The following is a 27,878-nucleotide window of genomic DNA, read 5'->3' as shown; positions in this document are numbered from 1 at the left end:
CTGATGGTTTGAATGTTTGAGCTGTGCCTCCAGTGGCATTGTAGCTTTGCTGCTTCCTATAGGTGGATGATGGAACTGATGGTTTGAATCTTGTGGAACAAATTCTGTAGCAGAGGGTCTGAGAGATGATTTACGTTTTGATCTTTCCAGATACGAATTCATTCCATTTGAATAGGCTCTGGAGCTCTGAGCATCAGATTCTCTGTACTTCAACACAGTAACCTTTGCAGTGTGAGCAGCAATTTGACTTTGCAATTCCAGAAGCTCCTTTTTCTTTCTGATTCGCTCCTCCTGGGCTTCCAGTTCATGTTTTTCTTTGAGGCCTGCTGCCATTGCAAGGAGAGCAGCCCTTTCAGCCTCTGCCTTTAAACACGCAGAGGATGTTGAAGACCTGTGGCTGGAGCGGCCAGCTGATGAACATGTTTTACGACCAATGTTAGAAATGCTGTCGCCAGGAGCAATATCATCATTGACCACAGAAACAGACCACAGAAACAGTAGCATTATCAAGCAAGTTTGTATTTGCAGCATCATCATCATCATCATTAAGCACATTTGCATTTCCAGCAGCAGCTTCATTGTATCTTTCAACGTCATCATCATCATCATCATGCTCCTTTTTATCAAGCAACCACCTTTCCATTTTTTGTATTATTTCTTTATTATTTTGCATTCGAGGTTCATACCATTCATCTTGTCTTGACATTTCATCCTCAGGTAACATTGATTTCAATGATTGTTGCAACTCATTGGTTTCCATACACAGCTTTAAGAACACTTCACGCATTGTTTGCACCTCAGACACATTTTCCTTTGAAGTCATTAATTGCTGAACTTCCTTTGTTAATTTATGTAGTTTCTTTATTCTGAGATTCCTTTCCTTTTGTTGTGATATTATTTTTGCTTCCAGTGCTTTAACTGTGAGTTTGACTGATCTTTTATCACGTTCAATTTCCTTTTCAGCTTGATTGACAGCTGCTGCCACGTCATCCATTTTGACTGATTTAAAGGCCGGAGGCTTTATTTTGAATTGTAGCAGGATTTACCCGTATCCTTTTTGTGAGAAGGCCAATCTCTTCCACACGGCTTAACAATTCTCAATCAGTCCTACCGTGATTCTTCAGCGTTGCTTTGGCCAGGCTTTCTTTGTCTGCATGCATCCACTTGATTGGAATCATCTGGCATGGAATAGGGTGGAGTGCAGCAAGAAGCTAAGTTTTTCAACAAAATGTAGTGGCAATCTAACTACAAAAAGGCCACTTGAGGGAATCTGAAGTCGTTTCCAACTCATGCTGGTGTGTTACAAAATTAGGTCCTCCATGGGGAATGAGTTTGACACTTTATTAATCATTAAATCTTTAAAAAGGCATCTACAAAAGGTCGGGTGCCAATAGACTTAAAATTAACTCATACAAAAACACTACATTGTGATACAAAACCCATTCAGCCATCACACACACAGACACGGTTGAAAAACTGTGTGGCTTCTCTGATCATGATTTCCCAGTCACTCCTGAAATGTGTCTCCCTCATCTAACCTCTGTGACCAATCAACCACCCATGTCCACAGGTGCGCAGGTAACCCACAGCAACCACAGTGCCTCACCACCGACACACCCACATTCACTCACACACACACACACAGATCCAAATTGGCTACAACACCACCTTTACCAGCTGCATAATACTACATATTACATACATAATATACTGTATGTATTATATCTTCACAGTATACACACATTTATCCATATGATTATTAGGACTATACACACACAACCATATATGTATTTATACATAATGGGTATTATATTCATAATAAGTAGTTTTGGTACTTGAGGACCTTTGCTTTACTAACATTTTGATGGTTTCTACCGTTATATTACTACTTCCACTTAAAGGTTGAGTAGGTGATCCTCTTCAGAAACACTTTGGCTGTATTAGAAACCGCATACTATACTGCTAGTACGTACTGATTTGACCAAAATGTAGTATGCAGTATGCAGTATGCAAACAAAAGCAAAATCTGCAGTATGCGAAAAGTTCCCGGATGTCATACTGATTCGGAGAATATTTCCAGTATGCATCCGACCAGTCTACTCTGCCTACTGTTTCCCACAATGCAATGCGCTGGAGCCTGGATAAATCGAGTAATGACGGAGCAAGAGAGCGTTTCCAGGGGAATACAAATGCCGGAGCAGTATGGCGTTTATATTTGTTATATTTGTTTACATAAGTACAGTGCATAGGCTACTTGATTATTGTGACGAAAGCTATATAGGTACAATAGAAATCCAGGCTGTTGTACATGAAATGGGACGACGACGCATGTTGGCCGGCGGAACACCTCTGGAGACGGGCTGCTGCCTCTGAGACGACCCGCTCCTTCCGGAGCTTCACTTCTCCGAAAACATCGAGGCAAATTACTAAACAGCCGTCATTTGGGTAAACTAACCGCACATAGGGGATCTAAACGGTTACTTTCTCGCATGAAAAAATATGAAAATTTAATAAAGTGACATAATAACAGCGCTACAGCGGGAAATAAAACAGCTTTGCGCCTGTTTTACAACTACCGCTGCCGGTCGCCACGAAATGCATTCTGGGAAACTTGCATACTGCATACTGCGGTGTGAACGGCGTCGGTCTGCTGAAGTAGCATACTGAATCCCACATTCAGTACGCAGTATACAGTATACTAGCGCAGTATGTAGTAGGCAGTACGGCAGTATGCGGTTTCGGATACAGCAACAGTTTAATTCAGACTGGTCCGTCACTGAAAAGTGTCCCACCGGAAACAAAACCCAAAGCCCCGCGGGGCAGAACAATTACAAATTAAAAGGTTAACATAGCAAAAATATAACTGAACAGTTAAATCCACATTATTGTGTTGGTCAGTTGGTTTACAGGCAACAGAGTTGATTGTAACAGCGACCGGAAAGAGGAGCTGCTGGACCGGAAGCCGTTCATCAGCCGTCGCATTACAGTGACGTAGCTTAATGAAATTCCAGTAAATGGGCGGGAAGGCTCAGGTGAGGGAATCAACTGATTATTGCTGTGCAGAACTGCAGATGAGGGTGGATCTGGGACGAGTTGGTGATCGGGCAGGAGATGAACCCAAGGCAACAAAACAAAAACATGAAACCAGATCAGAATAGAGGCGTACAAAAGGTAATAGAGGGCGACCAGGGAGGCTCTCATGGACGTGGAATCAGGATCTGATCCGGTGCCGAGGCCGTCAGCTCAGGACCCAAAGGTGAGAGGAAGATAGCTGTCAAATTAATCTATGTTTAAGGGTCAAATATTAGTTCATAATGTAAAGCAACAACAGAACATAGGCCTGCCATGACTATGGATGCGATAGTCCATTTTGGCGTTATAGTCCTGCATTAGACCCTGGTTCACCCCCAAAAAGAGAAATTCACAACAACAAACATAGATGCAATATTTTAGTAGCTTTAATCAGCTTGACGGTGTAAAACTAGGAATTCCTCATGGTTCCTACCAGTAAACAATACCTGTTGCTGGACCTGTGTGTAGGCTTTTATTGCCCCAGGATGTGCATGTGAAGGCTCCCTGTGGCTCCTGTGCTGATATCGACATTCAAGGTTGTGTCAACAATTTGAGCTAATTTCTTGCTTGTAGATATTTACATTAGCAAAAGCTTTATATGACACGTTGAGACAGTGACAGTGCAATAATACTGATATATTCTATGATACTCCTACCTCAGCAGCAGATACACTACTATACCCATACCTGCAAACTCATGAGGGTGGAAAAGGTGACAAACTAAACCGTTGTAGGGGGTCTGGCCTGACATTTGCTTTGCGATGCAGAAAACAGGAGAATTCAACACAGTATTTATGAGTTCTTCTTCTTGAGACTGGCAACAAGAAACGTCTCTTTCTCCTCGAGGATTTTAAAGAAGATGTCTTTTCCGTCGCGTCCGGCTGCATTCAGGGGACCTCCGTAGAGTTTTCTCATCTTCTCCCGGGTGGTTGGAATGGCAGACATTCTGTCATAAAATTCTTGCTGGATTACAACTTCTCTCAGGAGATGATCCAAGATTGGTTCAATGTTGCTGACTCTGTCGATCAGATCACACTGGTGTTTATCCACGAAGTGATCGCCTGAGGCTAGAGGGAAAGAAAAAGAATTGGATTCAGGTCAACAGCCTACCTGGTGACATCACTTTCTATAACATTTCAGAAAACTACCCATCCATTGTCCACCGCTTATCCTGTATTCAGGGTCGGGGGTGGTAACAGGTAACCAGTCTATCACAGGGAGACATGTAGAGACAGACAGGTAACCAGTCTATCACAGGGCTGACATGTAGAGACAGACAGGTAACCAGTCTATCACAGGGCTGACATGTAGAGACAGACAGGTAACCAGTCTATCACAGGGAGACATGTAGAGACAGACAGGTAACCAGTCTATCACAGGGCTGACATGTAGAGACAGACAGGTAACCAGTCTATCACAGGGCTGACATGTAGAGACAGACAGGTAACCAGTCTATCACAGGGAGACATGTAGACAGACAGGTAACCAGTCTATCACAGGGAGACATGTAGAGACAGACAGGTAACCAGTCTATCACAGGGCTGACATGTAGAGACAGACAGGTAACCTGTCTATCACAGGGCTGACATGTAGAGACAGACAGGTAACCAGTCTATCACAGGGAGACATGTAGAGACAGACAGGTAACCAGTCTATCACAGAGAGACATGTAGAGACAGACAGGTAACCTGTCTATCACAGGGCCGACATGTAGAGACAGACAGGTAACCAGTCTATCACAGGGAGACATGTAGAGACAGACAGGTAACCAGTCTATCACAGGGAGACATGTAGAGACAGACAGGTAACCAGTCTATCACAGGGCTGACATGTAGAGACAGACAGGTAACCTGTCTATCACAGGGCTGACATGTAGAGACAGACAGGTAACCAGTCTATCACAGGGAGACATGTAGAGACAGACAGGTAACCAGTCTATCACAGAGAGACATGTAGAGACAGACAGGTAACCTGTCTATCACAGGGCCGACATGTAGAGACAGACAGGTAACCAGTCTATCACAGGGAGACATGTAGAGACAGACAGGTAACCAGTCTATCACAGGGAGACATGTAGAGACAGACAGGTAACCAGTCTATCACAGGGAGACATGTAGAGACAGACAGGTAACCAGTCTATCACAGGGAGACATGTAGAGACAGACAGGTAACCAGTCTATCACAGGGAGACATGTAGAGACAGACAGGTAACCAGTCTATCTGAAATGTCTTACCTTGTATGTGACCGGTGTTTTGGTATTCTTCTGAAAAAGAAAAAGGAGGGGAAAAAAGAGACATATTTTGGCTTCACTCATGATACATATTTGAGTGACGGTGAAAGTTAAAAGTGTTTAATAGGCTGTGCAGATGAATTCTGGTGATATTATTTAAATCTGACCTTTTCTTATCGTATGGTTCCATACTGTTTGAAGCTCTTTACTGTGTTTGAGCTTGAGTGCAAAGTCTGCGTCTGGATTTCTTATGAACACTTCGGAGAAATTTGGCATGCTTTCATATATGAGCTGTATGTCCTGAGGGAAAAAAAATAAAATATGGGAAAAGGAAGTTAGACTTTCAGCATCCGGAGTTTGCAACAGCGATTAGTACGTTTTTTCGTTTTCTCATCTAAATCAAAGACATGAACAGAAAGGGTAAAAAATTATGAATATAACTGCCAAATATTGGTAAAATGTCATGATATTGTCAAATATTCATAATAACATAACACTAGCTAACGAAGCACTGAAATGATCTTATTTCAGTCAAACATACTTCAGGATTAACTTCTGCACCGTGGAAATCTGCTGTGAGGATGAAACGATCTTGCATTTTCAGGTACTCCTGTGGCGGCGGCTTTTCGATGACTTTGTGTCCGTTGGATAATTTCCTCTTGTCTATTTTCTGTTGGGACAAAAACATGAGTTGCCTGTGCTGCGTTTTCATCACGTGATTTGTGGCATTAGTGACAATAAGATATGAAATAACCTCTTTTAGACCAGGATCACGTGGGATCAGATAAACATGGAGTGTGAGGAATGCTGGGTTGATCTTGTATATTAAAACATCACACAGTATCTTCACTGGAAAGACATATTTCAACAGGATCGCTCTAAAAGAGAAAACTGGTTCGGACAGTTTGACGTGGTGCGATGTGACCTCGGACGCTTTCTCCACGACATCTCCAGAGTCCTCTATGTGCAGGACTGCAAACTTGTCCCATATTTCAGGGTTGTCGTCTGCACAACATAAGAGCACATAACATAAGGGGTGCAGTCGAATAGTCAAAAAATAAGGTCCTAACTCCTATTCCTTGACCTCTGGGGAAAACGTCACGGGCTTAAGGAAAGGCGATAGGAGAACTCAAAAGGATTTAGGAAAAGTCGACCGCGGTGCTCAGAGAATCCGACCGGACTTTCACTAAACTACGTCATTATAACGCAGCTGATGATTGACAGCTGATGATCGGCACCGGCGATTGACGTGCGTCTGCACTGGAGAAACTACAATAATGGACTACAAAAAATGCGTCGTCCACTTCTCCCCATGTTGGTTTTATCAACAGCTGGTTCACTGACCGGCTTCAGGTCCAGCAGCTCCTCCTTCCTGGATTTTGTATTTCATTTGTGGTTTTAGTTTCGTTTTTGTCAAACATTTGTAACATGATTGAAATAAATAAAAATATCATTAAATTATTATCACTGTCCACACACATTTATCAACACTATTCCAATTTCTACATGTCTGCATGAAAGTTAATGTTAAATATGCAAATGCACATATCGTTTGTTTTCATGAACGGCCGAGGTGTGCGGCACTTTAAATGTTGCTCTCGCTAAGAATTGTGGGTCGGTCTAATCTCCTTTCCTCTCGTATAAGAAGGTCCGTTGCATCCTATGCTAAAGGAGCTCTGAAAGGAAGCATTGGAGCTCCTATCCTTTGCATTTAGAGAATCCGAACAGCTCTTATCATGGCGGCCACTTGTTTACTTCCGGGTCACTTCTTCAGTTAGGAACCTTCCTAAGGAAAATAGACTATTCGACTGCACCCACGGATTACATCAGCTTTTGTACTCATGCTGTCTGGAATTTGAAAGCACGCGTTCGGTCCACTTACCTATGCAGATCCAGTGTGGCAGCTGTACTTCAAATAGCTTCCCGGCGATGACTGTGATGTTCATTAGGGGACCTGCAGGCATGTATTGCATCCACTCCATCCTCTCCATATGTCCTTCCCAAGAGCAGAACTGATACTTTAAGCTGACCTTTTCCTTGCAGACCCAGCGCAAGCCAGAGACGCTGCATTCAAAGTTTCCCACGTCAGACTGTAGGCTACAGCAAGCCGTAGAAAAATAAATGATTCATAGTGATTGTGCACAAAAATACTGCATTAGTGGTATTAAAAAAGATGAGCATATATCCCTAGAATATAGTTCCAGTTTGCTGTGATGCAGGATTTAGGACCTTATTCTTTTTTCACCTGTATGTCGGAGCCTCATCTGCATCTGCACTGTTCACGTCAGGTTCAACTTTAGTCCAGTCGCTGCAGTCCTGCTGCAGAGGACCAGATGTTTGGAAATAAGTGGAGATGAGGCTTTTTGCAACATCACATAAATGAACAAATGAAAGTGATGAACTGATGTGAGGATTACCTTAACGTTTCCATCACCCTCAGGCTCCATGCGTCCCAGAGGCCCTTGTGAAGACATGTCTGAATTTGTTTCAAATTGTTATTTTGATATATAAGGTCATGTGATTAATGTGGTATTTAACTTGAAATATTTCAAGTGAATAATTAGCATGAGGGGGAAAGCCTGTCAGCACTGAGATTCTCCTCCGTCGTCACCGAATCAGAAATGGAGACAAACCACAAATTCAAATGGCTGTTTGACCGTCCACATGCAATTTGATTTAAGAAAAAAAAGGCATTAAAGTGAAATAAACAAAAACCAACTTGCCTTTGGATCCTGACCTAACGTCCAACAACCTCTGCACCAGATCACTCCTGTTCATCTGCGTTAAAACCTCCCTGGTCACCTCCAAAGCCTGTTGGCCGTAGGTCTCCATCATCAGCTCCACTATCTCGGCTTTGCCTGCCAGCTCCATTCTCTGTCTGGAGATTCTTGGGAGGCCTTTCTCCATTTTACTGTCCTGCAAGACATGCTTGAATTTCTCGAGCTCATCGTAGTTGAAATCTTCCAGCGTTTCCAAAAGCTTCAACTGGACTGACATTTTCTCTGAGGAGGAAGAAAAGAGAAAATAACTGACCGATTCCAAATCAGACTTTAAAAGACTTAGTTGCTTTTGAACAAAATATAAATAAATAATTAGAAAATAACATATTCTGCTTCAGAACACTCTACTCACTCAATACAGAAGCCATGCAACAAATACTTCCTTTGATAAGATTATAATGTGAAATTTGTGTCAAAACTATTTAATTGAATATTCATTGCGTACCAATCCACAATAATATTGCATGATAAACACGGCACCCAGTAGCCTGATCATACCAATAACTGTCAATTATTCAACCATTCCTCAATTGACGGTCATTCATGTGCAATAACAACATCAAAATGTCATATATTCTATTATACAATAATGTGAACTCAACTACTCAGTCTGTCCTTGATTACATTTTTAAATAGTAGTATTTTTTTAATATCTGTTATTTATTACATTCTGTTTTGCCTCTTGTTGTTGCACTATCCTCTTTGCTGCTGTAATCCTGTAAATGTCCCCGCCATGGGACTAATAAAGGTTTATCTTATCGTAACAGAGGTGCTGATTAAAGTCAACAGCAAAATGTGATTATTTGGCCTACATGTACTGTATTTTACTGTACATTGTACTTATATTTAAAAAAGAATTACATCAAATTAATTCCAGTGACTTCACAAAAATCAAAGAGTCTGGATTCAATTGGCTGATGCTGCATGTTATTGCTTTGCTGCCCTTTTTATTCATTTTAAAACAAATAAAGATTGAACCACTTTCTTTTAAATATATTTCTATTTTTCTCTCTGACCTTTGAATCCTGAGTTGGACATTCCCGTCACCAGATCAGTCCTGTTCATGTCCCTTAAAATGTCGATGGTCACCTCCCAAGACAGCAAACCACAGGTCTCCACCATCACTTCCACCAGTAGGTCTGCACTACTGTACGATGTTTCCCAGTCCATGTGTCGGACCCTCTTCATGAAGAGCGTTAGCTGCAGCAACCACTTGAATTTCTTCAGCTCCTCCTCACTCAAAGTCTTCACTGTTTCCAAAAGAATCCGTTTCAAATCCTGTGTAAATGTGTAATTTCCCAATTGGGACGGTTAAAGATTCATTTATTTGCATTTTGTCAGTGTTATAGACGTCGAGTGTAAATGTTATAAGATTAGTTTTTTCTGCATGATCACTCAAGACAATGATACACTAATATCTTTTCTACTGATTTCATTTTCTTTTGAAGTATTAAGTGTTTTTTATTTCTTAACATCAAAGTCAAATATGAGTCGCTCCATCCTTTAATTCATTCACGCATCATGTTTCTGTAACAGGAGCTCAAAGAAACGGTTTTCTCTCTTTTCCATCATAACATTATTACTTAAGAGCTCAACATTAACAGTGAGATGCAATTTAAGAAACTCACTGTTTGGTTTGTTTTATCATTTATGATGATTTAAAATGTAAAATAGAGTCACACTCACGTTCAGCAACAGTGTAGGTTGATGTTTATCCACAAAGTGTTGCTCTGAGGAGAAAAGACATTAAATAACTCAGACAATTCAAATCTAATTGAATCACTAATAATCACTTTAATGAGACACAGTTGCTTCAAAAGAAAAGGAAACAATTTCAGTACAAAACACAGAACTCAATCAGATTTACCTTTTTATTATTATGAATTATGTAAAGTATTTATTAGACACATGATTATGTTGTTTTTGTTTTAATCTTTACAATCGCACCATTTATACTGGACTTTGTGGCATAACGCCGCCACCACGCCTCCATTCTGTCTCTGTACCTTTGACACCAAAAAGAAAGAAGGAGTGATCATCCTGCAACGAGAAGGCGGAGTAAAGGGGCTTATGTCTTACCTGTGAGTCCTGAACTGGGCTTTGGTAACCTCTGTATCAGATCTGTCCTGTTCATTTTTTTAAAAGCCTCCGTGGTTAACTCCACAGACTGTTGGCCGTAGATCTCCATCATCAGATACACGGTCATCCTTTTGTCTTCATTATAACTGTCTCTAATCATTAATGGGAAGGATCGGAGGTTCTTCTGATGGACAATCAACATCAGGAACCTTCTGAATATCTCAAACATCAGATCATCCAAATCATTCAGGGTTTCCAAAATCAGCTGTTGAACAGCTACTCTTGTCGCTACCTGAAAAATAATACATTCATTAAATAAATATGTCAACCATGAATGAACCTGCATTAGGTGAATGAAAGCTGTGTTGTACTCAGTCAGACAGATGTAACATTACTCACTTTCCTGATCAATCCAGACCGGTGTTCACCTGAGTCTTGCTCTGAGGGGAAAAATGGTAAAAGTCATTGATTCAACATTTTGGGGATTTTGACATGTTTTTGTCTTTATTGTTATTACTTTTGGGTCCTGAGCTGCTGTCTGACAGCGTCTGCACCAGATCAGTCCTGTTCATCTCCTCCAAAACCTCCTTGGTCTTATTCACAGCCTCTTCGTTGTAGCGCAACACCGTTAGAAACACCATGTCCTGATGTCCTGTTATCTCAAACCGCATGGATGGGAGCTCAAACTGATGTTTGAAGTCAGTTTGAGACGAGAGGACCTTCTTGAAATCCCCAAGCTCCCCGTCACTCAAATCAGCCAGCGTTTCCAAAAGCAGCTCTATAATAGACGCCGCCGTCTCCACCTGGAAAATTCAAAGGAAATGTTCATGAAGCAAAAGTTAAATTTCTCTGCTGGGATGATTATAGATTTTACTCAAAATATCATCAATGTCTGTTTTAGAAACATGGATGTGGAGAACATCATCCAAACTTCACAAGATAGTGAAACAACTGATGTTTGTCCACTTGACTGTTTACTGATGTAGATGTACATATTTCTTTGGCAACTTCTCTTTTATAACTATTGTATTTCTGTTAACGGGTTCCTGACTTTTATTTTATTACCTGCTTAAAGGATCATACCAGTGTTACTACATGTCACTGTCCATCAACAACATCGGCCATCTGTTTACAGTTTGTTTACATTTTGTTCATATTCAATAAACTTTACAGAATTTACCTGAAAATGTCAAGTTTAGTTAAAACCCACCTCGTAGTTAAAATCCTCCTTCTAGCTTGAAATTCAGTTCTTGTAAAGAACTATTTTCCCAGGCGTAATAACATTCAGCCCAACGGTTGTCTTTGATCTGTTGTGATTGACAACAGTACCAGAACCTTTATTATATACAGTACCAGTTCTATTATTGATGAATCTGTCGATTCTTCCCTTAATTTATTAACTTTAGTTATATAATTTGGTCTATAATATTTCAGAAAATGGTTAAAGGTACCCATCACAATTCCCTTACATCTACATTGATATCTTCAAATGTTTTGTCTGACCAACAGCCCAAAACCCAAAGAGATGCAGTTAATGATCTAAAACAGAGAAAAGACCAATCAATGTAGACGAATCCATTGTTTTAGAATCCAAGTCAGACGTTACATCACTCACCTTCTGGATCAGCACAGGACAATGTTCATCCACACAGTATCGCACTGCAGAGAGAGGAACTGTAAAATGATCACATAATCACTGTCAGAATAGAAGAATTATAATGTTACATGTCAATGCAAAATAAACTGAAAATCTCCTTATTAATATCATAAAGATCAATTACTGGTTTCACCTGATAAACATCTCAAATGCTCTCGCTGCACTTAATTCTTCCTATAGATTTACATTCAGACTGAGACTTCTTTATAATAACTCTTTATAATGATCTTTTTTAATTATTAGATTAAATCAACCTCCCAGTGTCATGATCTGTGTTTTGTCATGTTCTGTTTCCTTGGTTTTGATTTCCCGTTTTATTTTGTCCTCCGTGTGATTTCCTGTCTCGTACTTCCTGGTTCTTGTTGTTTCCGCTGTCTTGACTCCCCCACCCTCTCGTGTTGATTACCATGCCTGCCCTAATGTGTTTCACCTTTTCCTCGTGAGCTCCCTGCCTCCCTGTGTATATAGTCTGTGTGTTTCCCCTGTCTCTTGTTGGTTCATTGTCAATGTCGTTGTCGATGTTGCTGTCACTGTCGCTGGTCATTGTCTTCCCCTGCATGCTGCACCACGTCTCGTCTTGGATGTTTTTGTACCTCGTCCTGCCTCCCGTGTCCCTTCGTGTTTTGGTTCCTCTTTGTAAGTGTTTCTTTGACGGTCATGTTTTTGCCTTTGTGGTTTTTGATTGATACTTTGTTCTGGTCTTAGTTCTTGGTTTGATTTTATTTAAATAAATCTTTCTTTTCTACTGCATTTGGGTCCTCACCTCCTTTTTCGAGTCCACGTCTTGCCCCGAACCTGACAGAATGAACCAACCAAAGGAGGACCCAGCAGTCAATGGGCTTACAGTCATAGAGTGGTATGTGGACTTCATTACAAATCCTGCTAGCAGGGCTTGCCAAATTGCTGCAAGTAAACTTTTTTTTGAAGCCGCAGCTAAACCACCAGCCCATGTCTCAGCCACAACCATGCTAGCAGCTCATGCGACAGTCACAGCCATGCCACCAGATCATGTCTCAGCCACCGCACAGCTTCCCAGCTCCTGCCCGAACCCGTTTAGGGGTACTCGTCTGGCCCTGGGAGGGCCAAGGAGCATCCAGCTGGCTAACCGGCAGTTGGCTCGTCGGTTGCCGGCCTCGAGGAGGAGGTGCGGCACGAGGAAGCGAGCCTCCCCGATGCTGCTCACATCGGTTCTGACGGGGGGCCGTCCGTCACCAGTTCCAGCGGAGGCCCACCCGTTCAAGCAACCAGCCCACGCCTCGGTCACAGCCAAGCAACCAGCCCACGCCTCGGTCACAGCCAAGCAACCAGCCCACGCCTCGGTCACAGCCAAGCAACCAGCCCACGCCTCGGTCACAGCCAAGCAACCAGCCCACGCCTCGGTCACAGCCAAGCAACCAGCCCACGCCTCGGTCACAGGCCTTCAGTCGGCGGCCCGGTCGACACCTGCCAGTGGTCTTCAGTCGGCGGTCCGGTCGACACCTGCCAGTGGTCTTCAGTCGGCGGCCCGGTCGACACTCTCCAGTGGACTTCAGTCGGCGGCCCGGTCGACACTCTCCAGTGGACTTCAGTCGGCGGCCTGGTCGACACTCCCCAGTGGTCTTTAGTCGGCGGCCCGGTCGACACTCTCCAGTGGTCTTCAGTCGGCAGTCCGGTCGACACCTGCCAATGGTCTTCAGTCGGCGGTCCGGTCGACACCTGCCAGTGGTCTTCAGTCGGCGGCCCGGTCGACACTCTCCAGTGGTCTTCAGTCGGCGGTCCAGTCGATGCCTGCCAGTGGTCTTCAGTCGGCGGTCCGGTCGACGCCTGCCAGTGGTCTTCAGACGGCGGTCCGGTCGACACCTGCCAGTGGTCTTCAGTCGGCGGTCCGGTCGACGCCTGCCAGTGGTCTTCAGTCGGCGGTCCGGTCGACGCCTGCCAGTGGTCTTCAGTCGGCGGCCCGGTCGACACTCTCCAGTGGACTTCAGTCGGCGGCCCGGTCGACACTCTCCAGTGGACTTCAGTCGGCGGCCTGGTCGACACTCCCCAGTGGTCTTTAGTCGGCGGCCCGGTCGACACTCTCCAGTGGTCTTCAGTCGGCGGTCCGGTCGACACCTGCCAATGGTCTTCAGTCGGCGGTCCGGTCGACACCTGCCAGTGGTCTTCAGTCGGCGGTCCGGTCGACGCCTGCCAGTGGTCTTCAGTCGGCGGTCCGGTCGACACTCTCCAGTGGTCTTCAGTCGGCGGCCCGGTCGACACCTGCCAGTGGTCTTCAGTCGGCGGTCCGGTCGACGCCTGCCAGTGGTCTTCAGTCGGCGGCCCGGTCGACACTCTCCAGTGGTCTTCAGTTGGCGGCCCGTCCGGCACCAGCCCAGACAGGGGACCGTCCCACACCTGCTCCTCGCAGCCTATTGGGGGTTCGCCTGTCACCCATTCCTGTTCCGACGGGGGGCCGTCCCACGCCTGCTCCACGCAGCCTTCGGGAGGTCCGCTCGTCACCCGTTCCTGTTCCGACGGGGGACCGTCCTACGCCTGCTCCACGCAGCCTTCGGGAGGTCCGCTCGTCACCCGTTCCTGTTCCGACGGGGGGCCGTCCTACGCCTGCTCCACGCAGCCTTCGGGAGGTCCGCTCGTCACCCGTTCCTGTTCCGACGGGGGCCGTCCTACGCCTGCTCCACGCAGCCTTCGGGAGGTCCGCTCGTCACCCGTTCCTGTTCCGACGGGGGGCCGTCCTACGCCTGCTCCAAGCAGCCTTCGGGAGGTCCGCTCGTCACCCGTTCCTGTTCCGACGGGGGGCCGTCCTACGCCTGCTCCGAGCAGCCTTCGGGAGGTCCGCTCTTCACCCGTTCCTGTTCCGACGGGGGGCCGTCCTACGCCTGCTCCGAGCAGCCTTCGGGAGGTCCGCTCGTCACCCGTTCCTGTTCCGACGGGGGGCCGTCCTACGCCTGCTCCACGCAGCCTTCCTGAGTCGCCCTCATGCCCGGCCTCCTGAGCGGCCCCGTCGGCTAGGTCGCCCTCATGCCCGGCCTCCTGAGCGGTCCCGCCCGCTAGGTCGCCCTCATGCCCGGCCTCCTGAGCCCTGCCCCCAGACCCCCTCCACCCACCCTACGTATCTTGAACCCCTCCTCCTGGCCCCCTCCACCCGCCCTACGTATCATGAACCTTGGGGACGTCTGGGATCCGTCCCTTGAGGGGGGGGTTATGTCATGATCTGTGTTTTGTCTTGTTCTGTTTCCTTGGTTTTGATTTCCTGTTTTATTTTGTCCTCCGTGTGATTTCCTGTCTCGTACTTCCTGGTCCTTGTTGTTTCCGCTGTCTTGACTCCCCCACCCTCTCGTGTTGATTACCATGCCTGCCCTAATGTGTTTCACCTGTTCCTCGTCAGCTCCCTGCCTCCCTGTGTATATAGTCTGTGTGTTTCCCCTGTCTCTTGTTGGTTCATTGTCAATGTCGTTGTCGATGTTGCTGTCACTGTCGCTGGTCATTGTCTTCCCCTGCATGCTGCACCACGTCTCGTCTTGGATGTTTTTGTACCTCGTCCTGCCTCCCGTGTCCCTTCGTGTTTTGGTTCCTCTTTGTAAGTGTTTCTTTGACGGTCATGTTTTTGCCTTTGTGGTTTTTGGTTGATACTTTGTTCTGGTCTTAGTTCTTGGTTTGATTTTAGTTTATTATTTAAATAAATCTTTCTTTTCTACTGCATTTGGGTCCTCACCTCCTTTTTCGAGTCCACGTCTTGCCCCGAACCTGACACCCAGTACGAACACCTGAATAGTCTTTGTTTGAATCATTAGGTCCTTAATCAGAGGTGGGAAGTAAACTTAAGTAGAATTTTCAGGTATCGGTACTTTAGTATTTATTTCATGGACAACGTTTTACTGTTACTCCCTACATTTTCAAACATATCTGTACTTTTACTCCACTATGTCTTCATAGCAAATCGTTGTTTGCTGCTATATAAATGTCTTAATGTCATGCGGATCCTTTAAGGGCTAGTTTTTGGTCTTTTACCTTTTGGTCTGCTGTCTGACAACCTCTGTACCAGAGCAAATCACTTCATATTCTCTCAAACCTCCCTGATCGTCTCACAGACTGTCGGCTGCAGGTTAACACCATAAAAAGCCCGTGTCCTGTATTTCTGTTGTCTCCATCTATGGAATGTCTGTGGAACGTTTGTGGAGGTCGGTTTCACTGAGAATCTTCTTGAAGCTCTTGATTTTCTGACTCAAATCAGCCAGCGCTTCCAAGCTCTATATAGGACGCCATCGTCTCCACCTGGTCAATTCAAAGGGAACTTTCATGGGCCAAACGTGCAAGGCCAGAAAAGTGTCAATCAAACGTTGGTACACGCCCCCAGAGACGAATAGACCAATCAGGCTTATCTGATCCGTCCTTATGGGACTTTTACTGTGCAGGAACAACGTGAGTCTACTTTAGCTGATGTACTTTCCCTTTTCTTACGTAACACTGTACAATATCAACGAGATATGTTTGCATAGTTCCACCCTGACATTCTGTTCGGAGCTTCAAATCACTCATTCATGTTTAGTCTTTCCTGTTTTATTTTGTCACTCCTCTCTCCCCTCGGTTCAGTTCACTTCACTTCCTGGCTTGTGTGATTTTCTGCGGACGTCGTCGTGGTGACGTCACCCGTTGGTGTGTGGACTACGGTTCTGAAGCCTCAAGGTCGGCATTTTGGCCGTAGCCATCTTGGAGGTTTTGCAACAAGTGAACGGACGTGACCATATTTGGACTGAGGCAGAGGGACGGGTGGGTCATAAGAGGGGAAGAGCGGCACCCTGAAAGGTATTTCCTGAGAAGACGTCATATTACCTCCCGTCACTGAACCTTTGGCATCAACGCGAGGAATCTTGGGTCGAGCTGAAACAAATTCAGGAAAATTAAAATTGCACAATTTCAAACGATCGTATTGTTTATGTCTGCTAGTATTTTCAACACACACACACACACAGAAGACTTACATACAGAGCTCTCAAATGCTTTCGCTGCACTTCATTTGTCCTGTAGATTTATATTCAGACAGAAACGTCTGTAACTCAGGTTTTAAATATTTGATTAAATCAACGTCCCAGTACGAAACACAAAGCCAGGAGACATTTAGCTTAACTTAGCATAAAGACTGGAGGCACAGGAGAAGAACTCGTCCCTCCAAAGTTTGTTTTTATTGTTACAATTCAAAAAGATTTAGCGTCTTACTTAGGTTGGAAGGTTTTTAAACTTTGGACTGAGCCAGGCGGACGGTTAAATTAGGAGTTTTTTCAAATTTAAGATTCTGGGTTTCCAGACAATCTGATCAGCGACTGATCACAGACAAACTGAAAGGCATTTGGTGCAAAGACGTCATATTACCTCTGCTCCGTCTTCTATGCCTCTTGAAACCACCAGCATGAACTCCAGTTGAGGGTCCCGCACCTAAAAACACATTTTTGGAAAATTGAAATTGCACAATGATGGATCAGTCTAGTGTTTATGCCTACTACTTTTTTAAACACACACACACACACACACACACACACACACACACACACACACACACACACACACACACGCAGACACACACACTCTCAAATGCCCTCACTGCACTTAATTTGTCCTCTAGGTTTACATTCGGACAGAGACGTCTGTAACTCAGTTCAAAATTCATAAATCATGAGGTCCTTAATCAGAGGTGGGAAGTAACGAAGTACAAATACTATTCAGATTCTGGGTTTCCAGACAATCTGATCAGCGACTGATCACAGACAAACTGAAAGGCATTTGGTGTGAAGACGTCATATTACCTCCATGTTCATCTTCCCCCTCGGTATCAACACCAGGAACTCCTGTCGAGGGTCCCGAAGCTGAAACAAATTCATGGAAAATTAAAATTGCTTATGTCTACTCACACTTCAACACACAAACACACACACACACACACACACACACACACAAATAGACTTACATAGGTTCAGACTTCTCAAATGCTCTTGCTGCACTTAATGTACTCGAATACATCTTCCTGGCTTTAAAACAGATTTTTTTGTTTTAAGTGAAAAAGACCTTCAAAGATAAGACTGATGTTATTCTACTTTTTTTTTTCTTACGGTCAAAAAAATCATAATGAAAAGAGCAAAACCAACAATGTGCTCGTGTGTCTCACTCAACACTTGACCTCCGCCTCAGTTTGTGGCTGCAAATATATAGTTTAAAGCTATGGTCTACATTCTGAAAATCAGTTGAGCCTCTGAGACAGATTTGAAAAAAGGCACCCTCCCCCATTGGCAAAATGTGATTATTTGGCCTAGATGTACTGTATTTTACTGTAAATTGTACCTTATTTTTAAAAAAGAATTACACCAAATCAATTCCAGTGACTTCACAAAAATCAAAGAGGCTGGATTCAATTGGCTGATGCTGCATGTTATTGCTTTCCTGCGCTTTTTATTTATTTCATAACATTTTTCATGGGCGGTTAAATAAAGTTTTAACCACTTTCTTTAAAATATATTTCTATTTTTCTCTCTGACCTTTGAATCCTGAGTTGGACATTCCCGTCACCAGATCAGTCCTGTTCATGTCCCTTAAAATGTCGATGGTCACCTCCCAAGACTGCAAACCACAGGTCTCCACCATCACTTCCACCAGTCGGTCTGCACTACTGTACGATGTTTCCCAGTTCATGTGTCGGACCCTCTTCATGAAGAGCGTTAGCTTCAGAAACCACTTGAATTTCTTCAGCTCCTCCTCACTCAAAGTCTTCACTGTTTCCAAAAGAATCCGTTTCAAATCCTGTGTAAATGTGTAATTTCCCAATTGGGACGGTTAAAGATTAATTTATTTGCATTTTGTCAGTGTTATAGACGTCGAGTGTAAATGTTATAAGATTAGTTTTTTCTGCATGATCACTCAAGACAATGAAACACTAATATCTTTTCTACTGATTTCATTTTCTTTTGAAGTATTAAGTGTTTTTATTTCTTAACATCAAAGTCAAATATGAGTCCCTCCATCCTTTAATTCATGTTAATTAATAACTCCTTTCTGATCTCAACGCATCATGTTTCTGTAACAGGAGCTCAAAGAAATGGTTTTCTCTCTTTTCCATCATAACATTATTACTTAAGAGCTCAACATTAACAGTGAGAGGCAATTTAAGAAACTCACTGTTTGGTTCGTTTTATCATTTATGATGATTTAAAATGTAAAATATAGTCACACTCACGTTCAGCAACAGTGTAGGTTGATGTTTATCCACAAAGTGTTGCTCTGAGGAGAAAAGACATTAAATAACTCAGACAATTCAAATCTAATTGAATCACTAATAATCACTTTTAATGAGGCACAGTTGCTTCAAAAGAAAAGGAAACAATTTCAGTACAAAACACAGAACTCAATCAGATTTACCTTTTTATTATTATGAATTATGTAAAGTATTTATTATACACATGATTATGTTGTTTTTGTTTTAATCTTTACAATCGCACCATTTATACTGGACTTTGTGGCATAACGCCGCCACCACGCCTCCATTCTGTCTCTGTACCTTTGACACCAAAAAGAAAGAAGGAGTGATCATCCTGCAACGAGAAGGCGGAGTAAAGGGGCTTATGTCTTACCTGTGAGTCCTGAACTGAGCTTTGGTAACCTCTGTATCAGATCTGTCCTGTTCATTAGTTTAAAAGCCTCCGTGGTTAACTCCACAGACTGTTGGCCGTAGGTCTCCATCATCAGATACACGGTTATCCTTCTGTCTTCATTATAACTGTCTCTAATCATTAATGGGAAGAATGCGAGGTTCTTCTGACGGACAATCGACCTCAGGAACCTTCTGAATCTCTCAAACATCAGATCATCCAAATCATTCAGGGTTTCCAAAATCAGCTGTTGAACAGCTACTCTTGTCGCTACCTGAAAAAATAATACGTTCATTAAATAAATATGTAGTCCATGAATGAACCTGCATTAGGTGAATGAAAGCTGTGTTGTACTCAGTCAGACAGATGTAACATTACTCACTTTCCTGATCAATCCAGACCGGTGTTCACCTGAGTCTTGCTCTGAGGGGAAAAGTGGTAAAAGTCATTGATTTCAACATTTTGGGGATTTTGACATGTTTTTGTCTTTATTGTTATTACTTTTGGGTCCTGAGCTGCTGTCTGACAGCCTCTGCACCAGATCAGTCCTGTTCATCTCCTCCAAAACCTCCTTGGTCTTATTCACAGCCTCTTCGTTGTAGCGCAACACCGTTAGAAACACCATGTGCTGATGTCCTGTTATCTCAAACCGCATGGATGGGAGCTCAAACTGATGTTTGAAGTCAGTTTGAGATGAGAGGACCTTCTTGAAATCCCCAAGCTCCCCATCACTCAAATCAGCCAGCGTTTCCAAAAGCAGCTCTATAAAAGACGCCGCCGTCTCCACCTGGAAAATTCAAAGGAAATGTTCATGAAGCAAAAGTTACATTTCTCTGCTGGGATGATTATAGATTTTACTCTTTAAATATCATCAATGTCTGTTTTAGAAACATGGATGTGGAGAACATCATCCAAACTTCACAAGATAGTGAAACAACTGATGTTTGTCCACTTGACTGTTTACTGATGTAGATGTTCATATTTCTTTGGCAACTTCTCTTTTATAACTACTGTATTTCTGTTAACGGGTTCCTGACTTTTATTTTATTACCTGCTTAAAGGATCATACCAGTGTTACTACATGTCACTGTCCATCAACAACATCGGTCATCTGTATACAGTTTGTTTACATTTTATTCATATTCAATAAACTTTACAGAATTTACCTGAAAATGTCAAGTTTAGTTAAAACCCACCTCGTAGTTAAAATCCTCCTTCTAGCTTGAAATTCACTTCTTGTAAGGAACTATTTTCCCAGGCGTAATAACATTCAGCCCAACGGTTGTCTTTGCTCTGTTGTGATTGACAACAGTACCAGAACCTTTATTATATACAGTACCAGTTCTATTATTGATGAATCTGTCGATTCTTCCCTTCATTTATTAACTTTAGTTATATAATTTGGTCTATAATATTTCAGAAAATGGTTAAAGGTACCCATCACAATTCCCTTACATCTACATTGATATCTTCAAATGTTTTGTCTGACCAACAGCCCAAAACCCAAAGAGATACAGTTAATGATCTAAAACAGAGAAAAGATCAATCAATGTAGACGAATCCATTGTTTTAGAATCCAAGTCAGACGTTACATCACTCACCTTCTGGATCAGCACAGGACAATGTTCATCCACACAGTATCGCTCTGAAGAGAGAGGAACTGTAAAATGATCACATAATCACTGTCAGAATAGAAGAATTAGAATGTTACATGTCAATGCAAAATAAACTGAAAATCTCCTTATTAATATCATAAAGATCAATTACCGGTTTCACCTGATAAACGTCTCAAATGCTCTCGCTGCACTTAATTCTTCCTATAGATTTACATTCAGACTGAGACTTCTAACTCTTTATAATAATCTTTTTTAATTATTAGATTAAATCAACATCCCAGTAAAAACACCTGAATAGCCTTTGTTTGAATCATTAGGTCCTTAATCAGAGGTGGGAAGTAAACTTAAGTAGAATTTTCAGGTATCTGTACTTTAGTAATTATTTCATGGACAACGTTTTACTGTTACTCCCTACATTTTCAAACATATCTGTACTTTTACTCCACTATCTCTTCATAGCAAATCGTTGTTTGCTGCAGTATAAATGTCTTAATGTCATGCGGATCCTTTAAGGGCTAGTTTTTGGTCTTTTACCTTTTGGTCTGCTGTCTGACAACCTCTGTACCGGAGCAAATCACTTCATATTCTCTCAAACCTCCCTGATCGTCTCATAGACTGTCGGCTGCAGGTTAACACCATAAAAAGCCCGTGTCCTGTATTTCTGTTGTCTCCATCTATGGAATGTCTGTGGAACGTTTGTGGAGGTCGGTTTCACTGAGAATCTTCTTGAAGCTCTTGATTTTCTGACTCAAATCAGCCAGCGTTTCCAAGCTCTATAACAGACGCCATCGTCTCCACCTGGTCAATTCAAAGGGAACTTTCATGGGCCAAACGTGCAAGGCCAGACAAGTGTCAATCAAACTTTGGTACACGCCCCCAGAGACAAATAGACCAATCAGGCTTATCTGATCCGTCCTTATGGGACTTTTACTGTGCAGGAACAACGTGAGTCTACTTTAGCTGACGTACTTTCCCTTTTCTTACGTAACACTGTACAATAACAACGAGATATGTTTGCATAGTCCGCCCTGACATTCGGTTCAGAGCTTCAAATCACTCATTCATGTTTAGTCTTTCCTGTTTTATTTTGTCACTCCTCTCTCCCCTCGGTTCAGATCACTTCACTTCCTGGCTTGTGTGATTTCCTGCGGACGTCGTCGTGGTGACGTCACCCGTTGGTGTGTGGACTACGGTTCTGAAGCCTCGAGGTCGGCATTTTGGCCGTCGCCATCTTGGAGGTTTTGCAACCAGTGAACGGATGTGACCATATTTGGACTGAGGCGGAGCGACGGGTGGATCTGAAGAGGGGAAGAGCGGCACCCTGAAAGGTATTTCCTGAGAAGACGTCATATTACCTCCCGTCACTGAACCTTTGGCATCAACGCGAGGAATCTTGGGTCGAGCTGAAACAAATTCAGGAAAATTAAAATTGCACAATTTCAAACAATCGTAGTGTTTATGTCTGCTAGTATTTTCAACACACACACACACACACACACACAGAGAAGACTTACATACAGAGCATTTAGCTTAGCTTAGCATAAAGACTGGAGGCACAGGAGAACAACTCGTCCCTCCAAAGTTTGTTTTTATTGTTACAATTCAACAAGATTTAGCGTCTTACTTAGGTTGGAAGGTTTTTTAACTTTGGACTGAGCCAGGCAAACGGTTAAGTTAGGAGTTTTTTCAAATTAAGATTCTGGGTTTCCAAACACGGTCAGTGACTGATCACAGACAAACTGAAAGGCATTTGGTGCAAAGACGTCATATTACCTCCCGTCAGTCCACTTAGCTGCTTGAAACCACCAGCATGAACTCCAGTCGAGGGTCCCGCACCTAAAAACACATTTTTGGAAAATTAAAATTGCACGATGATGGATCAGTCTAGTGTTTATGTCCTACTACTTTTTTAAACACACACACACACACACACACACACACACACACACACACACACACACACACACCACAGAGCTCTCAAATGCCCTCGCTGCACTTAATTTGTCCTCTAGGTTTACATTCGGACAGAGACGTCTGTAACTCAGTTTAAAATTCATAAATCATGAGGTTCTTAATCAGAGGTGGGAAGTAACGAAGTACAAATACTATTCAGATTCTGGGTTTCCAGACAATCTGATCAGCGACTGATCACAGATAGCCTGAAAGGCATTTGGTGTGAAGACGTCATATTACCTCCATGTTCATCTTCCCCCTCGGTATCAACACCAGGAACTCCTGTCGAGGGTCCCGTAGCTGAAACAAATTCATGGAAAATTAAAATTGCTTATGTCTACTCACACTTCAACACACACACACACACACACACACACACACACACACACACACACACACACACACACACACACACACACACACACACACACACACACACACACACACACACACACAATAGGCTTACATAGGTTCAGACTTCTCAAATGCTCTTGCTGCACTTAATGTATTGAATACATCTTCCTGGCTTTAAAACAGATTTTTTTGTTTTAAGTGAAAAAGACCTTCAAAGATAAGACTGATATTATTGTACTTTTTTTTCTTCTTACGGTCAAAAAAATCATAATGAAAAGAGCAAAACCAACAATGTGCTTGTGTGTCTCACTCAACACTTGACCTCCGCCTCAGTTTGTGGCTGTAAATCAAATATATAGTTTAAAGCTATGGTCTACATTCTGAAAATCAGTTGAGCCTCTGAGATAGATTTGAAAAAAGGCAGCCTCCCCCATTGGCAAAATGTGATTATTTGGCCTAGATGTACTGTATTTTACTGTAAATTGTACATTTAAAAAGAATTACACCAAATTAATTCCAGTGACATCACAAAAATCAAAGAGTCTGGATTCAATTGGCTGATGCTGCATGTTATTGCTTTCCTGCGCTTTTTATTTATTTTATAACATTTTTCATGGGCGGTTAAATAAAGTTTTAACCACTTTCTTTAAAATATATTTCTATTTTTCTCTCTGACCTTTGAATCCTGAGTTGGACATTCCCGTCACCAGATCAGTCCTGTTCATGTCCCTTAAAATGTCGATGGTCACCTCCCAAGACAGCAAACCACAGGTCTCCACCATCTGATCCACCAGTAGGTCTGCACTGTACCATGTTTCCCAGTCCAAGTGTCGGACCCTCTTCGTGAAGAGCGTTAGCTTCAGCAACCACTTGAATTTCTTCAGCTCCTCCTCACTCAAAGTCTTCACTGTTTCCAAAAGAATCCGTTTCAAATCCTGTGTAAACGTGTAATTTCCCAATTGGGACGGTTAAAGATTAATTTATTTGCATTTTGTCAGTGTTATAGACGTCGAGTGTAAATGTTATAAGATTAGTTTTTTCTGCATGATCACTCAAGACAATGATACACTAATATCTTTTCTACTGATTTCATTTTCTTTTGAAGTATTAAGTGTTTTTATTTCTTAACATCAAAGTCAAATATGAGTCCCTCCATCCTTTAATTCATGTTAATTAATAACTCCTTTCTGATCTCAACGCATCATGTTTCTGTAACAGGAGCTCAAAGAAACGGTTTTCTCTCTTTTCCATCATAACATTATTACTTAAGAGCTCAACATTAACAGTGAGAGGCAATTTAAGAAACTCACTGTTTGGTTCGTTTTATCATTTATGATGATTTAAAATGTAAAATATAGTCACACTCACGTTCAGCAACAGTGTAGGTTGATGTTCATCCACAAAGTGTTGCTCTGAGGAGAAAAGACATTAAATAACTCAGACAATTCAAATCTAATTGAATCACTAATAATCACTTTTAATGAGACACAGTTGCTTCAAAAGAAAGAAAACAATTTCAGTACAAAACACAGAACTCAATCAGATTTACCTTTTTTTATTATGAATTATGTAAAGTATTTATTAGACACATGATTATGTTGTGTTTTTGTTTTAATCTTTACAATCCCACCATTTATACTGGACTTTGTGGCATAACGCCGCCACCACGCCTCCATTCTGTCTCTGTACCTTTGACACCAAAAAGAAAGAAGGAGTGATCATCCTGCAACGAGAAGGCGGAGTAAAGGGGCTTATGTCTTACCTGTGAGTCCTGAACTGAGCTTTGGTAACCTCTGTATCAGATCTGTCCTGTTCATTTGTTTAAAAGCCTCCGTGGTTAACTCCACAGACTGTTGGCCGTAGATCTCCATCATCAGATACACGGTCATCCTTCTGTCTTCATTATAACTGTCTCTAATCATTAATGGGAAGAATGGGAGTTTCTTCTGACGGACAATCGACCTCAGGAACCTCCTGAATCTCTCAAACATCAGATCATCCAAATCATTCAGGGTTTCCAAAATCAGCTGTTGAACAGCTACTCTTGTCGCTACCTGAAAAAATAATACGTTCATTAAATAAATATGTAAACCATGAATGAACCTGCATTAGGTGAATGAAAGCTGTGTTGTACTCAGTCAGACAGATGTAACATTACTCACTTTCCTGGTCAATCCAGACCGGTGTTCACCTGAGTCTTGCTCTGAGGGGAAAAGTGGTAAAAGTCATTGATTCAACATTTTGGGGATTTTGACATGTTTTTGTCTTTATTGTTATTACTTTTGGGTCCTGAGCTGCTGTCTGACAGCCTCTGCACCAGATCAGTCCTGTTGATCTTCTCCAAAACCTCCTTGGTCTTATTCACAGCCTCTTCGTTGTAGTACAACACCATTAGAAACACCATGTCCTGATGTCCTGTTATCTTAAACCGCATGGATGGGAGCTCAAACTGATGTTTGAAGTCAGTTTGAGATGAGAGGACCTTCTTGAAATCCCCAAGCTCCCCGTCACTCAAATCAGCCAGCGTTTCCAAAAGCAGCTCTATAAAAGACGCCGCCGTCTCCACCTGGAAAATTCAAAGGAAATGTTCATGAAGCAAAAGTCAAATTTCTCTGCTGGGATGATTATAGATTTTACTCTTTAAATATCATCAATGTCTGTTTTAGAAACATGGATGTGGAGAACATCATCCAAACTTCACAAGATAGTGAAACAGCTGATGTTTGTCCACTTGACTGTTTACTGATGTAGATGTACATATTTCTTTGGCAACTTCTCTTTTATAACTACTGTATTTCTGTTAAAGGGTTCCTGACTTTTATTTTATTACCTGCTTAAAGGATCATACCAGTGTTACTACATGTCACTGTCCATCAACAACATCGGTCATCTGTTTACAGTTTGTTTACATTTTATTCATATTCAATAAACTTTAAAGAATTTACCTGAAAATGTCAAGTTTAGTTAAAACCCACCTCGTAGTTAAAATCCTCCTTCTAGCTTGAAATTCAGTTCTTGTAAGGAACTATTTTCCCAGGCGTAATAACATTCAGCCCAACGGTTGTCTTTGCTCTGTTGTGATTGACAACAGTACCAGAACCTTCATTATATACAGTACCAGTTCTATTATTGATGAATCTGTCGATTCTTCCCTTCATTTATTAACTTTAGTTATATAATTTGGTCTATAATATTTCAGAAAATGGTTAAAGGTACCCATCACAATTCCCTTACATCTACATTGATATCTTCAAATGTTTTGTCTGACCAACAGCCCAAAACCCAAAGAGATGCAGTTAATGATGTAAAACAGAGAAAAGATCAATCAATGTAGACGAATCCATTGTTTTAGAATCCAAGTCAGACGTTACATCACTCACCTTCTGGATCAGCACAGGACAATGTTCATCCACACAGTATCGCTCTGAAGAGAGAGGAAATGTAAAATGATCACATAATCACTGTCAGAATAGAAGAATTAGAATGTTACATGTCAATGCAAAATAAACTGAAAATCTCCTTATTAACATCATAAAGATCAATTACCGGTTTCACCTGATAAACGTCTCAAAGATCTCGCTGCACTTAATTCTTCCTATAGATTTACATTCAGACTGAGACTTCTAACTCTTTATAATAATCTTTTTTAATTATTAGATTAAATCAACCTCCCAGTACGAACACCTGAATAGTCTTTGTTTGAATCATTAGGTCCTTAATCAGAGGTGGGAAGTAAACTTAAGTAGAATTTTCAGGTATCTGTAATTTAGTATTTATTTCATGGACAACGTTTTACTGTTACTCCCTACATTTTAAACATATCTGTACTTTTACTCCACTATCTCTTCATAGCAAATCGTTGTTTGCTGCTATATAAATGTCTTAATGTCATGCGGATCCTTTAAGGGCTAGTTTTTGGTCTTTTACCTTTTGGTCTGCTGTCTGACAACCTCTGTACCGGAGCAAATCACTTCATATTCTCTCAAACCTCCCTGATCGTCTCACAGACTGTCGGCTGCAGGTTAACACCATAAAAAGCCCGTGTCCTGTATTTCTGTTGTCTCCATCTATGGAATGTCTGTGGAACGTTTGTGGAGGTCGGTTTCACTGAGAATCTTCTTGAAGCTCTTGATTTTCTGACTCAAATCAGCCAGCGTTTCCAAGCTCTATAACAGACACCATCGTCTCCACCTGGTCAATTCAAAGGGAACTTTCAAGGGCCAAACATGCAAGGCCAGACAAGTGTCAATCAAACGTTGGTACACGCCCCCAGAGGCGAATAGACCAATCAGGCTTATCTGATCCGTCCTTATGGGACTTTTACTGTGCAGGAACAACGTGAGTCTACTTTAGCTGACGTACTTTCCCTTTTCTTACGTAACACTGTACAATATCAACGAGATATGTTTGCATAGTTCGCCCTGACATTCGGTTCGGAGCTTCAAATCACTCATTCATGTTTAGTCTTTCCTGTTTTATTTTGTCACTCCTCTCTCCCCTCGTTTCAGATCACTTCACTTCCTGGCTTG

At 42.3% G+C, this 27,878-nt stretch overlaps 1 protein-coding gene across 1 annotated transcript; it reads right to left on the bottom strand.

Annotated features, from left to right (window-relative positions):
- Positions 1 to 3,477: 3,477 nt before the first annotated feature.
- Positions 3,478 to 18,491, bottom strand: LOC311024879 (uncharacterized protein; the record flags this gene model as incomplete). Its single annotated transcript, XM_084027454.1, has 16 exons — positions 3,478 to 4,139; positions 5,307 to 5,336; positions 5,471 to 5,603; positions 5,845 to 5,973; positions 6,058 to 6,308; positions 7,186 to 7,400; positions 7,549 to 7,622; positions 7,721 to 7,779; positions 8,027 to 8,305; positions 9,100 to 9,333; positions 10,680 to 10,965; positions 11,778 to 11,836; positions 16,626 to 16,673; positions 17,163 to 17,225; positions 17,594 to 17,653; positions 18,320 to 18,491. The coding sequence occupies 16 exons, from the start codon at positions 18,489 to 18,491 to the stop codon at positions 3,865 to 3,867; spliced, it is 2,367 nt and encodes a 788-aa protein (XP_083883580.1). The 3' UTR covers positions 3,478 to 3,864.
- Between the last annotated feature and the right edge of the window lie 9,387 nt (positions 18,492 to 27,878).

Source organism: Eutrigla gurnardus (genome assembly GCF_963514095.1).
Source record: "Eutrigla gurnardus genome assembly, chromosome: 14".
Classification (NCBI taxonomy): domain Eukaryota; kingdom Metazoa; phylum Chordata; class Actinopteri; order Perciformes; family Triglidae; genus Eutrigla; species Eutrigla gurnardus.
This window is presented reverse-complemented; position numbering and strand designations above follow the sequence as displayed.